This window comes from Rhinatrema bivittatum, chromosome 3 (genome assembly GCF_901001135.1).
Source record: "Rhinatrema bivittatum chromosome 3, aRhiBiv1.1, whole genome shotgun sequence".
NCBI classification, from domain to species: Eukaryota; Metazoa; Chordata; class Amphibia; order Gymnophiona; family Rhinatrematidae; genus Rhinatrema; species Rhinatrema bivittatum.
The window spans coordinates 136554134-136568514 of record NC_042617.1 but is presented as its reverse complement, the minus strand read 5'-3'; the positions used below and the strand labels follow the sequence as shown (position 1 = coordinate 136568514).

General features: G+C 49.4%; 1 protein-coding gene across 1 annotated transcript in view; it reads right to left on the bottom strand.

Annotated features, from left to right (window-relative positions):
* Window positions 1–14381, bottom strand: part of PNPT1 (polyribonucleotide nucleotidyltransferase 1) — a 217967-nt gene that overhangs the window by 152809 nt on the left and 50777 nt on the right. Inside the window, exon 8 of the mRNA XM_029593742.1 lies at window positions 3088–3201. Coding sequence (XP_029449602.1) covers window positions 3088–3201 — 114 coding nt within the window. The remainder of the gene's footprint in view (window positions 1–3087; window positions 3202–14381) is intronic.

Genomic DNA, 14381 nt, shown 5'->3' with positions numbered 1-14381 from the left:
AAATCCTTTTGAGATGGATCTCTGGCTTGCGGTCCTGAACATCTTTCAGCACCGCTGCTCCCGCAACCAGAATGGTTGTCTTTTTTGTTACAGCCGAGACCGCCGCTTGGGAAGCGCAAAGAGCTCCAAGGTCTGCTCTGGCAGGGTATAAAGCTTCGCCATTGCCCTGCCCACTTGCAAACCAGCATCCGGAGGCCTCCATTCTTGGTCCATCTTCTGTCTGGACACATGATACGGAGAACCTGAAGGAGAACTCCTAATGCCTTCCAGGACCAGATCAGCCCCTTCCTTGAGGGAGTCCTCAAGTGGCGGCTGTAGCTCCAGTTCCTCTAGAACTTGGGGAATAAGAGAGGCATGTTCGTACTTAACAGAACAGGTGGAGTATCTTGGTGTCATCCCCCCTCAATTGCCAGAACAGAGTCTCCATCAGTCCTGGCACCACATCCGTATCCACTAGATTAGATCAGCTGCTTGGTCTCCAGAGGGCACTTCGCCCAGATCGGAGACAGCCCCCCCGCAGAGGTACACAAGTCGAACGCATGATCCTGTTGGCTGAGGGGCCCCGCGACGCCCCATAAGTGACTAGCCCAGAACTCAACACTGGACATAAGATGGGAGGGCCTTCACCCCCCACTTTGGACCTCAAGCCCCTCCTGTTGCGCCAAATAGGCCTAGTGCAGAAGTAAAATAAATTCGGGTGAGAAGGGGCGCAGAGTTGTGGTGACAACTTGTGGCCTCCACATGTCCTCCCCTGCAGGTGGAGGACTTGCTCCTAGAGGTCCCCCCCAACAGGACCCAGGTGGACTGGGGAAAAGCGTCGAGGGAACTTCCCCATCGGGCCCTGATAGTGAAGGTCTGCTCTCCAGGGGTTCCAATATGGCCGCCGTTCCCGTGGTTATATCAGAGGGGAACTGCACGCGGGCAGAGCTGTCTCGGGGAGCAGGAGCCGATGCAGACACTTTTTCTCCGGGAGGAGGGAGTTCGGAGGGCCTTTCCCCCCCGAAATACAAACTGCATAGAGCCCGCGGCAATTCAAGCACGCGGGAATCACTCCACTCACGCGGCATGCCGCCCCTCTAACCATCGGGCCACAGAAGAAGAAATACAGACACCTTGGGAGAAGAAACAAAAACTACCGTGCAGGGGGGGGGCAGACAGACCTCACTGCTGTGCTGCATCTGCCCTTTTTTTTTTAAATTAAAGAAGCCTCACCAAAATTTCCTCCTCCTAATACTGAAGAGAGCTGTCTAGCTCAATTCAGCAAGTTACAAAAAAGGAGAGGGAAAGTGAGCAAATGGAGCCCAAGAAAAACAAACACTCACTTAAAACGACCTCGTGGAGGGGAGGGATCTAGACCACCAGATGTACACCCCCACAGTACCCTGGACCGAATGTACAAAAAGGTCACCAACCACCAGCCCGTCTAACTCAACCAGGCAGGGTAGGGATCTCTTTCTAGGAACCCAGACCCCTGGGAGTAAGGCTCAAAAGGTAGAAAAAGAAAAGTCACTGAGAAAAAAAAAAAAAAAAAAAAGAACTGCAGGTTTATGCACCAGCCACCATTTGCTGGAGATAGAGAAATACTGGAGGAACTGCAGGTGGCATCAAGGTACTTGAAGCAGTGTCGGTTTTATTTTCACAGTCTCCATCTGCTGGCATGGATGAATAAACCCAGGAGTCTGGACTGATCAGGGTACGTACAGGGAATAGTCATTTCCTTCCTCATCTTCTTTTTCTCTTGACATCTCATCCACTCATCTTGCCCTCAGACCCATTCTGCACCCTTACTATTCTTACCCCACTTGTACTTCTTTCATGCTCAATCTCACTCACATACACTCAACTATTTCCACATTGCATTCAGGCCACAAATTTGCATATGCCTGCTATTCAAATTACAGGACCACTATATTGACCACAAAGGGACAAATACAGACCCATTCAAAAACAGAGCTATTACAAAGGGTCATAAACAGGGATCAGACTATCGTGATAAATCATGGGAAAAAAATAACAAACAAAACATGTAGGCTTTTCCCAACAAAAAATAAAATTATGGTCAGCAGCTATAACCAGCAACACCCAATTAGTGGCTCTAGGCATTGCAGAGATAGCAGAAGATGGGCAGGCATTCAACCATTGCACAGACTCCTACAATTACCAACGTCACTGCTGAGGAGGGAGAGGGGACTAATGGCACCAGTGCTTCTCCTCCAGGTCCCTGCTCACCATCACAGCCACAAGAACTCTATCCAGCCCAGCAGCAGACCTTAGAACTGGCAGTTTGTCACCAGACTGAAGTCATCTGGTAGAGAAGAGAGATGCAGATAAGCATGCTCTCCTACTAGTCATGGAGTTTGGAGAGGAGGGAGATCTGGCAATAGCTGATCTGAAAGCAGGGTTTCAGGAATGAGGATTGTCAGGAGATTAGAGAGGATTTAAAAAATAAAAAGTGTCTTTCCCCCTCCCAAATCAGGGCTCCTGGTCACAAGGCACAGGCATAGAGACTGCATCCTAAACAATCCGATAACCATAATCTACCTACACTTTTGGCAAACTTTATAACGGACTTTTCACTCCCTAGTCCAGCTACTGTTCAACTCTATCCCTTCAGCACTGACCCCGAGGGTACAAAAAGTGGGATATGTTTGTGGGCTGCACAGACTCTGTGCCAGGATAAAAAAAAACAAAAAACAAAACCTGGCAAATTTTTTTTTGTTTTGCATCCATGCTAAGTTTCACACAGATTTAGTGAAGTGGGTATAAAACTTTTTACGATGTTATGACCGTGCAAGACTGCCAGGTAAAAAAAAAAGAGCCATACAGGGACTTGAGTGGCTTTAGTGAAATTAGTCCATAAATAGATGTTATAAGTTTCAAGGCAAAAAGTCTGAGAACCTATTTTGGAGGTTCTACAGTGTCCATGCCTTAGAAGATACAAAGTTTCACAAGAATTCATTCCTGTATATCCAGTACCATAAAGGCAATAAAAAGTGCAACATTGGCCAGGTGATGACAATTTACTGACTGATACAACTGGCACAATTTGAACAGCATTTGAAAAATAAATTCTTCTGAACCACTTACCAATCTGACTGCGAGGGGCTCCAGCAACCACCAAATTCAATTTGCTTGAAGACATTTCTTTTCGAGTTGGGTTAACAACAAACTCTCCGTCAATCAGGCCTATCCTAACAGCACCTGCAGAATTAATTCAGAAATGAATACCATCCTTCTTTGCAAGTGTAGCAAGCTTTAATGAAATAATAGGTGGCATTTTCCAAAAAAATGAAAAAAGTTCAATCATGAAGCTGAAGACAAGGAAGCTGAAAAGGAAATTGAGAAAACAAACACTTTTCAATGAGACTATGGTGAACACCTAGAACACATATCCTGCAGAAGCCAGAACAGTGGCAGAATTCAATCATGTATGGGACAGACAAAAAGGAACATTACTGGCAGAGAGAGGGAGAACACTATAGATCAAGCAAACCTGAGAATGTACAGTATGACATGAACAAATGGGTGAACCATGTAGTTCTTCTACCAAAATTCTCTATACTGCTGTGTGCGTTGCCTATTATCTTGCATTTTTAGGCATTCGCGTACATACATTCCTGTATTTATTACATATCAAATAATATCACATATATTTCCTGTTTCAATAGCTATAATCATGCACAAGAGATGGGCCATTTTCAAAGGAAAGGAGGATATAGAACAAGGGGCCATAGGATGAGGGTGAAAAGGGATAGATTCTGGAGTAATCTAAAGTTATAAGATAGGAGGAGGGAGGGAAAGTCGTAGGATAAGTTTATTTAATTGTTTTATAAGTTGTTTTGATTTGAATGGTTGTAATTTGTTTTGGTTTTTTTTATAGTCCTAGGAAGTTGATTTTAGTATATTTATTGTGTATTATTTATTGTTGGGAAATGTTACGGTGGAACCCGAGTGACTGTATACAAAAACCAACAAATAAATAGTATTTCTTTACAGATAAAACAGTGAATGCACGGAACAGCCTCCCCGAGATGGTGGTAGAGCAAGGACAGTATCTGAATTCAGGAAAGCACAGGATAAACACAGAAGATTTCTGAGGAAGTGGCAGGGATTGTAAAGCTGAATAATTGGTGTGGATGGGCAAACTAGATAGGAGAAAGACCATATCGCCTATGTTTCTATGCTTCAAAGGGATGCCTCAAAAATATATTCTGTCACATTGTAAAAACAGCAGTGGATTGTGAAGAACTGTAGAAGGAGCTCGTGAGACTAAGAGACTGGTCGTCTATATGGCAGATACAATTTAATATGGATAAGTGCAAAGTAATGCATGAAGGTAAAAATAATCCTAACTACAGGTTCACAATTCTGGGGTTCTGTGTTAGAAGTCACCACCTAGGAAAAAGGACCTCCGAGTCCTTGTGGACAATACCTTGAAATCCTTGGCTCAGTGTGCAGCAGAAATCAAAAAGTCAAATAAAATGTTTGGAATTATTTGGAAAGGAATAAAGAAGAAAATGAGAAATTACTACTTACCTGATAATTTCCTTTTCTTTAGGATAGTCAGATGAATCCAGAACCAGTGGGTTATGCAACTCTACCAGCAGATGGAGACGGAGCAAAGCTGACATCACAATATATATACTCCTGCTGCAACATTAGATTGCCAGCATTCACTTCAAAAGTCAACTGTGAACAGACCAGCAAAAACTTGATCAATGACAGATAACCATTTCAGTACTCTGCCAACAGGAAACATTGAGCTCAGACAAAGAATATATCAACACTTTTCTAGGGACTGGACTAACTTACCAGTAACCCTTGGAATACGTAGCCACTCAGGAGGACCATAGCACAATCATTCTGTAGCCAAGGGCGGGAAGCTGGATTCATCTGACTCTCCTAAAGAAAAGGAAATTACCAGGTAGGTAGTAATTTCTCATTTCTTAGCATCTAGTCAGATGAATCCAGAACCGTGCTACAGTTAAAACTGCACGTGCAAAGGCTGCATCCTCCTGGGCCTACACATCCATATGATACCTGGAAAAGGTGTGTAAGGAGGACCAAGTCACAGCTCAGCAAATGTTGATAGAAGACAACAATCAAATCTCTGCCCATGACACCGCCTGAGCCCTAGTGGAATGAGCCCTAACCTGACTAGGGATTGGCTGTTCAGCATCCACATATGCGGCTGTGACCACCTCCTTAATCTAGCGAGCTACTATAGCCCTCAAAGCCAGCTTGCCCTGTTTACTACCACTGTGGATGACAAACAGGTGAGCCATCTTCTGGAAAAGTTTAGAAACCTGCAAATACCTCACGATATGTCTCTTGAAATCCAAGGACCGCAACAGGCAATATTCCTCCGCATCTCTTTCCCTAGCTAGATATGGCAGGGAAATGGACTGATTGATTCAAGTGAATATCTGAGACCACTTTTGGCAAAATGGAATAGTATGCAGCTGTATTGCTCTTGGAGTCATCCGAAGGAATGGCTTTTGGCAAGATAAGGCCTGCAGCTCCGAAATTGGAAGTGCAGAACAAATTGCAGCAAGAAACACAGTTTTCAATGTTAGTAACCACAAGGAAAGATTAAGCATTGGTCTAAACATAGGGCCCACTAAGAAATCCAAAACCAGATTAAGACTCCACAAGGGCACAGGTAATCACAAGGGAGGACAAAATTGTTTCACTCCTTTCAAGAAACGGGCCACATCTGGATGAGCTGACAAGGGACCACCATTCACCTGACCCCTGAAACAGGCAAGAGCAGCTACTTGCACTTTTAAGGAATTAAGGGCCAACCTTTTATTCAATCCATCCTGCAAAAATTCCAAAATGAACAGGATCTTAACCGAACAAGGAAGAAAGTGCAGTTACTTACCTGTAACAGGTGTTCTCCTAGGACAGCAGGATGTTAGTCCTCACATATGGGTGACATCATCCGATTGAGCCCGGCACGGAAAACTTTTGTCAAAGTTTCTTTGACCAGCACACTACTATCCGTGCATCCATGCAAGGTCCCCCTTCTGTCTCGTAACAGAGAAAAAATATGAGTGTAAAATAAAACAGACCAAAAGAGAACCCTCCCTGAGGGGAGGCAGGCAGGCAGGCAGAATTCCTGAGGACTGACATCCTGTTGTCCTAGGAGAACACCTGATACAGGTAAGCAAATGCACTTTCTCCTAGGACAAGCAGGATGGTAGTCCTCACAAATGGGTGAATACCAAGCTCCAGACTGTCCCCATGAACTGGAGATACCAACAGCCACTGACCAAGGTGCCAACAGGATAACCCAACTGAGGCGCTGTAAACCAGCAGGGGACTGTCTGTTCCCACAGAAGCACGAAGAAGGTGGGTTCAGGACTAGAACAGGTTATGCAGGACGGATTGACCGAAGGCACTGTCCTGGCATCCATCTTTGTCCAGGCAGTAGTGGGCCACAAATGTGTGAAGAGAGCTCCAGGTGGCGGCCCGGTAAATCTCAACGACAGGGACTGCACATAAGTGTGCCACTGACATCGCCATAGCCCGCACAGAGTGAGCCTTCACTCTGCCAGTCAGCATGAGGATTGCCTGCGTGTAGCAAAAGGCAATGCAATCTGCCAGCCAGTTTGACAAGGTCTGTTTATGCCACTCCCAGCCTGTTGGAATCAAAGGACATGAAGAGCTGTGTAGACAGTCTATGGCCTGCAGTGCGATCCAGGTAGAAAGCCAATGCCCTTTTACAGTCCAAGGTAAGGATAGCTCGCTCCCCTGCGTGGGAATGAGGTCTCAGAAAAAAGGTGGGTAAGACGATGGACTGATTGAGATGGAAAATCAGTCACTACCTTGGGCAGAAACTTAAGATGCATACATAGGACCATAAGATCGTGGAAGAACTTTGTTTATGTGACCAGCGCCTGAAGCTCGCTGACCCTACAAGCCAAAGTGATCGCCACCAGGAATATGACTTTCTAGGTGAGGAAATTCAGGTCATAGGACTGCAGCAGTTCAAAAGGAGGCTGCATGAGCTGCACCAGCACCACGCTAAGGTCCCAGGATGCAACCGGAGGCTGCAGCAGAGGTTTTAGCTGGAGGAGATCCTGCATGAAGCGACCCACAAAGAGCTGGACCGAAACGGGCGTGCCAGCGACCCCTCGATGGTACGCGCCGACGTGCACCCTGACCGAGCTTGTCTGAAGTCCAGACTCAGACAGATGTCAGAGATAGTCCAACAGCTGGGGAGGGGGCATGAGAAAGGATCCAAATCATGACCCGAACACCAAATGGAGAATCTTTTCCACTTCAAGCTGTAGGACTTCCTGGTGGAAGGCTTTCAAGAGACCACCAGGACCTGGGAGACACAGTCCGAGAGTCCCAAGGGCTGAAGGGCTACGCGCTCAACATCCAAGCCGTGAGGGCCAGCGCCCGGAGGTTGGGATGGTGTAGGGTGCCCTGATTCTGTGAGATGAGAGTGGGCGCTGTCCCCAGCCGGATGGGTGCTCGTACTGACAGGTCCCGCAGGAGTGGATACCAAACCTGTCGGGGCCACGAAAGCGCTATGAGCATCATGGTTCCCCTGTTCTGCTGAAGCTTCAGCAGAGTCCTTGAGAGGAGCGGAAGGGGGGGGGGGGGGTACACAAACAGCAGGCCCTTTCCCCAGTGGAGGGAGAAGGCATCGCAGGCTGGAAGACCGTCCCCTGGCACCAGAAATTGCTCAGTTTGTGGTTGAGTGGGGAGGTAAAGAGATCTATATCTGGTGTACCCCACCAGCGCAAGAGTGCGGCCGCTACCTCCTTGTTGAGGGACCACTCATGTGATTGGAAGGAATGGCTCAGGCGGTCCACTAGCACATTGAGATGGCCTGGCAGGTAAGCCGCTCGGAGCGACATGCCCTGCGAGAGGACCCAGGTGCACACCTGCACCACCTTGTGGCAGAGGAGGGACAAGCCCGTGCTCCCGTTTGTTGATATACCACATTGCGACTTGGTTGTCTGTCCGAATCAAGACTTCCTTGGATGACAAATGGTCTCTGAACGCGCACAGGGTGCTTCAGATTGCCCAAAATTCCAGGAAGTTGATCTGGCACGGGCTTTGGAGGCAGTCCAGAGACCCTGCGTGTGGATATCGTTTACATGGGCTCCCCAGCCATTAGGGGAGGCATTTGTGGTGAGAATCACCTGAGGGGGAGGGGGCTGGAAGGGAAGCCCCCTTTCCAGGTTGGATAGATCTTCCCACCAGGAAAGAGACAATCTTAGAGGGTCCGTGACCAAGACGGAAGCCTCGAGATCCTGGGAAGCCTGCCGCCACTGCGATCCATTTGGTATTCTTCATGCGGAGGAGAGCCAAGAGGGGTCACAAGGATGGAGACCGCCATGGCCCAGCAGACGAGCTGGCACCCTCCATGATGGACAAGGCTGGCCAGCGAGGTGATCGCCCAGTCTCGGGGCAAGAAAGCTCTCACTTGCACTGTGTCCAGCCTGGCACCTATGAAGTCTAACTGGGGAGACGGACAGAAATGAGACTTGGGGAAGTTTATGACGAACCCCACTGTCTGCACTGTCAAGGTCAGAGCATGCAAGGCTCCCAGACGGGAGTCGCTCTTGACCAACCAGTCACCGGAGTAGGGGGAACACGTGCCCCGAGCGACGCCTGAGGTAGGCAGCCACCACCACTAAGCATTTGGTAAAAACGTGGGGGGCAGATGCCAGCCTAGAAGGCAGCACTTTGTACCAGTAATGTGCTTTCCCCACCACGAAGCAGAGGTACTTGCTGTGGTTGGGGACGATTGTGATGTGTGCACAAGTCTCCTTGAGGTCGAGGGAACAAAGCCAGTCTCCTCTTTGGAGGAGAGGGTTCACCGTGCCCAGAGAGACCATCTTGAATTTTTCTCTTACGAGAAACTTGTTCAAAACCCTGAGGTTGAGGATGGGGAGCAAGCCGCCATTCCTTTTCGGAATGAGGAAATACCTCGAATAGAACACTTGGCCCTGCTGATGAAGGACCAGTTCCATTGCGCCCGCCACAAGGACGACGTTGAGCTCTGTCTGAAGTATGACCTGATGGGCGGATGAACCCCATGATGGACATGGGGGGAAGAGGTCTCCAGGAGCTGGCTGAAGTTTAGACGATACCCCTGGTGAATAATGGTAAGGACCCAGCGGTCCGGTGTGATCTCTTCCCAGCGATGGACGAAGGCAAGGAGCCTGTCTCCCACCGGGGGATCTGGCGCCAGGGGTACAGTCGACTGACGTCTGCTCCCTCGCCGCCTGTCAAAAGCCCGTGGCTTGTTGGGGGGGCCGGCTGGCGAGAATGGCTCCTGGAGCCAGTGCGTGGCATACGAGCCCGGGAGGCTGGAGGATAATACTTCCTCTGTCGATAAAAGGGCTTCTGGGAAACTGGCCTGGAGGCACTAGCGGACAGCTGTTGAAGGATATCATGATGATCCTTCAATTGCACCATCGCATCCCGGAACTTGTCCTCAAAGAGGTTTTCACCTGTGCAAGGGATGTCTGTCAGCCTATCCTGGACCTCTGGCCATAGGTCAGAGGCCCGAAGCCATGTCATTTTCCTGGCACCAATGCCCACTGCTGTTACGCGGGCCGCTGTCTCAAAGACGTCGTAGGTGGATCGCACCTCATGCTTCCCTGCTTTGAGATCCAGCAGGACAATGGCCGAAAGGGCCTCTTGATGCTGTTGGCAGGCCTTCCGCGAAGTCCTGGACCCGTTTCCAGAGATTGCGGTTATACCGAGTCATATAAAGCTGGTAGGCGGCAATGTGGGCCACCAGCATGGCACTTCTGCTCAAGGCATCAAGCTCTCTGTGTTCAGGTCTGGCGGGGTGGAGGCATGAGTGCGGGATTGTCGGGTCTTTTTCAAGGCAGACTCCATAACCACGACTGTTGGGGTAGGTGATGTTTCTTGAACCCCACGGCCTGCTGCACCAAGTAGGTAAGGCGTTGGCCTGTTTACACGGGAGATGGAAATGGGGTACTCCCCACATGCAGAGGTGGTGGTCCTTAAAAATATCATGGATAGGGACTGCCACAATTTCCTTAGAAGAACTGATGAACTGGAGCACCTCCAGCATCTTATGTTGTGCATCCTCCTCCATAAGTAGCTGAAAGAAGATGGCTTCAACCATGGCCCTGACAAAGCCTGCAAAGGACAAGTCCTCAGGTGGTGTTCAGTGCCACTCCTCCAGTGGAGAAGGCTCCGAGAAGGGGTCGTCAAAGTAGTCGTCACCCCAAGGATCGTAAGGGCACTCCTGCTCACTGGGACCAGTATACTGTGGGCGAGGTCCATGAGGGGTATCAACTCTCGGCTCTGACGGCTTCGGAGGCCACGAGGGCACCAGAGGCCGCGGTAGGCCGGAGGGACCTGGTAAAGGCTTGGGGAACCATGGGCGAGGAAACACGGTACTGACCATATCTTCCTCCTCAGAGAACCCGAGAATCAGGATCATGCTAGAGGGCATCAGTGGCCACTGGGGAACCGAAGGTTCCTCGGGCACCGGCTGTGATGGAAGGGTGCCCAAGAGGTCTTCCAGACACTCTAGCAGTGGTACCAGTATTGATGGCGGAGGTTCAGGCACTGGTATGGGGATGTTGGTACCAGCAGCTCAACGCTTTGGAGTGCACTGAGCACTGCGGATTGCATCCTGTGGTCCAACTCCTCCTGAAAGTCCGGAGTGGCCAGGACTGAAGGAGGGGGATGAGGCATCACGGCTCTTCCTCGGGTCTCCGAGGTGGCATGGTGCCCAGCACTAGTGTTGGTGGGGAACTCCCAGGGCTACTGGTGGCATCGGAGGATGGGGCCTCCAATGGCCAGTGCCGCTTCGATGGCAGTTTGGCTGCTGCCGATGTGCTCCGAGACCAGAACCCTGTGAAGGTGACCAGTGTCTATGCCTGCGGGATCTCCTTTGGTGCTCGGCCCGGTCTTTCCCTGGTGCTGAGGAAGCTTACAATCCCGATGTTCTGGATGCTGGGCTTGATGGACTCTTGGTCTGACTCAATATGACAATTTCTTATGTTTTTATCTATCCCCGTCCCCTCGATCCTTGGAGGTACTGGTGAGAGGGACAACTAGGGGAAGCATATTGGACAGCTCCCCACGATCTCTTGGTATCGATGGAACAGACGCAGGTGTAGAGGGAGCACTCATCGGAGCCCCAAAAAGTTTCTCCATCTTATCGAGGCACGCCCAACTCCCTCTGGGTGTCATCTGGTCACACAGACGGCATCCATAGACGTCGGGTGAGGCCCCCAGGCAGAGGATGCAAACCTCATGTGGGGTCTGTAATGGACATTGTCCACGGGCACAGACGAAAACCGGTCAACGCCATAAAAACACCAGGTGTGCGGTCAATGACTGGTGGTCACCTTGAGGCGAGAAGTCGGGAATCGACCACAAAGTTGGAAAAAAAGGGCAGAGAAATAACCTACCATACACCAAGGAGGCACTGACTGTGAAGGGGGACCAGACGAGGAATTCAGGAAACACTCGAAAAAAAATTGAGAAAACAAGGAAACTGAAGAGCTCCACCAACCGTGAGGCAACTGCACTGCGGAAAAGAAGAGACTGAAGGGGAATCTCATGTGGACGCTTGGATAGCTGTATGCTGGGCATGCTCAGTGTGCTTGTCAAAGCTTCTAGAAACTTTGACAAAAATTTTCTGTACCGGACTCCATCGGATGATGTCACCCATATGCGAGGACTACCATCCTGCTTGTCCTAGGAGAACATCTTGATCTTCATTCCAAGCCTCAAACACTTATCAAATCCGCATGTAGGCTAAAGAAGTGGAGAAATTTCTCACTCATAGCAAGGTGGCACAGTAGGAGAATATCCACGCTTCAGCAAGCGAGCCCTCTCAAGGGCCATACCGTAAGACAAAATAGAGTCAGATTTTCATGAGGAACAGGTCCCTACCATGACATATTCCTGTGCGCTGGGAGCTGGAAGGGGGGGGGCGCTACCATGAGCTTCACAGATCCGTATACCATGGTCTCCTGGGCCAATCTGGTGCTATTGGGAAGCACCATCCCTCTGTGATCCTCAACTCTCTGAACCATTCTGCCCAACATGGGCTACGGGGGAAAGGCATACAGCAACTTGCCCTCTTGGCCATTCCTGCACGAGAGCATCGATAAGAATTTTGTAATCTCTCCTGTGACTGAAGAACCAAGGAACCTTCACATTGCAAGAAGTTGCCAGCAGGTCTAGAAACAGAAGGCCCCAGCGATCCACTATCAGCTGAAATGCCTCACCAGACAATACCCATTCTCCTGGGTCCAGACTATCCCTGCTGAGAAAGTCTGTTCTCACATTGTCTTTTCCTGCAATGTGCGAGACCGAGATCTCCTGAAGATGCAGAAAACAGTGCTCTAGTCGGATGGGAATAAGCAGGTACACCTCTGACAGGTCCGAGGTGGACAGAAATTCCAACTGCACGGCCATTATCACTGAGTGCATTGTTTCCATGTGAAAATGAGTCACCCGCAAATGACTTGGACGCTGAGGTCCAGGATGGGACGAAAAAAGCCTTCATTAGGCACAATGAAATAAATAGAATATCAACCTGTATTTCCTTGAGACATAGGCACTGAAACCACAGCCCTCAAACTGAGGAACCTTGACAAATACACTCTACTGCCTGCTTCTTCTGCAGGGAGTAGCAGGATGACACCATGAACACGTCCCGAGGAACATTGTGAAACTCCAGTGCATTTCCCTCTCATATCACCTCCAGGACCCACTGGTCCGATGTGATTTCGACCCACCCGCGGTAAGTCAGCAAACCTTCAGTGGGAGGCTCAGGAGCTTCCATTGCCCGAACCCCATCTGGGATGAAAAGACTGATACCTACAGAAAGGCCGAGTCCTCTGAAAACTCACTCTTCTGTAGGGCCGAAAAAGCTTGGATCCCCTGTCACGACCTCTCATGCCAAAGGAGTGGGGTATCTGCTTCTTATCCTCTGGCAACCGAGGAACCGGGGTTTCGCCCCACTTACTGGCCAGTTTCTCCAACTCGCTCCCAAAAAAGAGCGAGCCTTTAAAGGGCAATTTCTTAAGGTTAGCCTTGGAGGTTGCATCGGCTGACTAATTTCTCAGCCATAACTGACGCCTGGCTGTTATTACCTAAGCCACCCCTTTGGCTGAGGTGCATACCAAATTGCAGCCCGCATCTGCCAAAAAGGTGGCTGTTGGCTCCATCACAGCCCTGGAATTCACTACAGATTCATCGACCTCCTCAGAGAGAAGTAAACAAGAGTGAGCCACCAGAGAACAAGAACCTATCTGCAAGGTCATTGCCACTGCTTCAAATGCTTGCATAAGGGTGGCCTCAATTCTATCATGCACATCCGTCAAGGTCACTCCTCCCTTCATGGAGATAGTCATCCGCTTGGAGACGGCACAGGCACGTGCATCCCCTTTCAGAAAACGCAAATACTCTCTCACCATTGGATCCAGGAAGTACAGGCCTTCCAAAACCCAACCCCTTTTGAAATTAGCTTCTGGGGCGCTCCACTCAAGATCAATCAATTCTTGAATGGTCTCCATAACAGGGGAAAAAAATGGGATTTTTCTTTGGTTCAGAAATAGAATCTGCCCCAGGTACTCCCAGCATCTTTAAAGTCTGGGAAATCAGAGCTGGCAGCTCATCTCTATGAAAGAACCCATCCACCAGCGAGACAGGATCGGCCTTCATAATCTGTGCCATCCAGATGCCTATTGGGAAGACCTGCTGCCAATCTAGGTGTACTTTGGCGCTTAACAGTAGTACTGGGTGAGTAAGAGGTCACCATCTGCAACTCTGATCTGGCAGGACTGGACAGGGCTGAAGACTGCGCTTGAAGAAAGAATTACAATCCTTGAAAAAAAAAAAAATTCTACCCAAGAAAAGGTAGAAGGATCCATGCCAAAACCAGAAGGCATCTGTGCTGTGCCTACTGAGCTACCTTCCCTCACTGACGAACCAGTTAAGGGAGTTCCAAGATCAGGTGCCCCCTTCCTGACATGTCTACAGCTGGGAAGAACCAGGCTTAGTAAAAATCAGAGGAAGATAATTCTTCCTGAGCCTCTAGCAGCGCTGGCACAAGTTAAAGGGCATGCCAGGCTGAAATGCCAGAGTATGACAGGCAGCACAGAAGAAAAGGCATTTAGGTTTCTTACCCACAGGTGCCATCAGTCTGCCAGTACGCTTAACAAGCGACTGAAGGTGTGCATCAGCTGAATTCACGCTGTAAAAAAAAAAAAAAATGCATCCAAAATGTAGGCGCCCCAAGGCTAGGTGCACTTTTGCCCTTCCAAACTTAAGCACACAACCAATGTGGCCCAAATTGTGTGCACAGGCAAGCGTGTGCCTAACATGGAAGCCGCTATCACCTGGATGCCGAA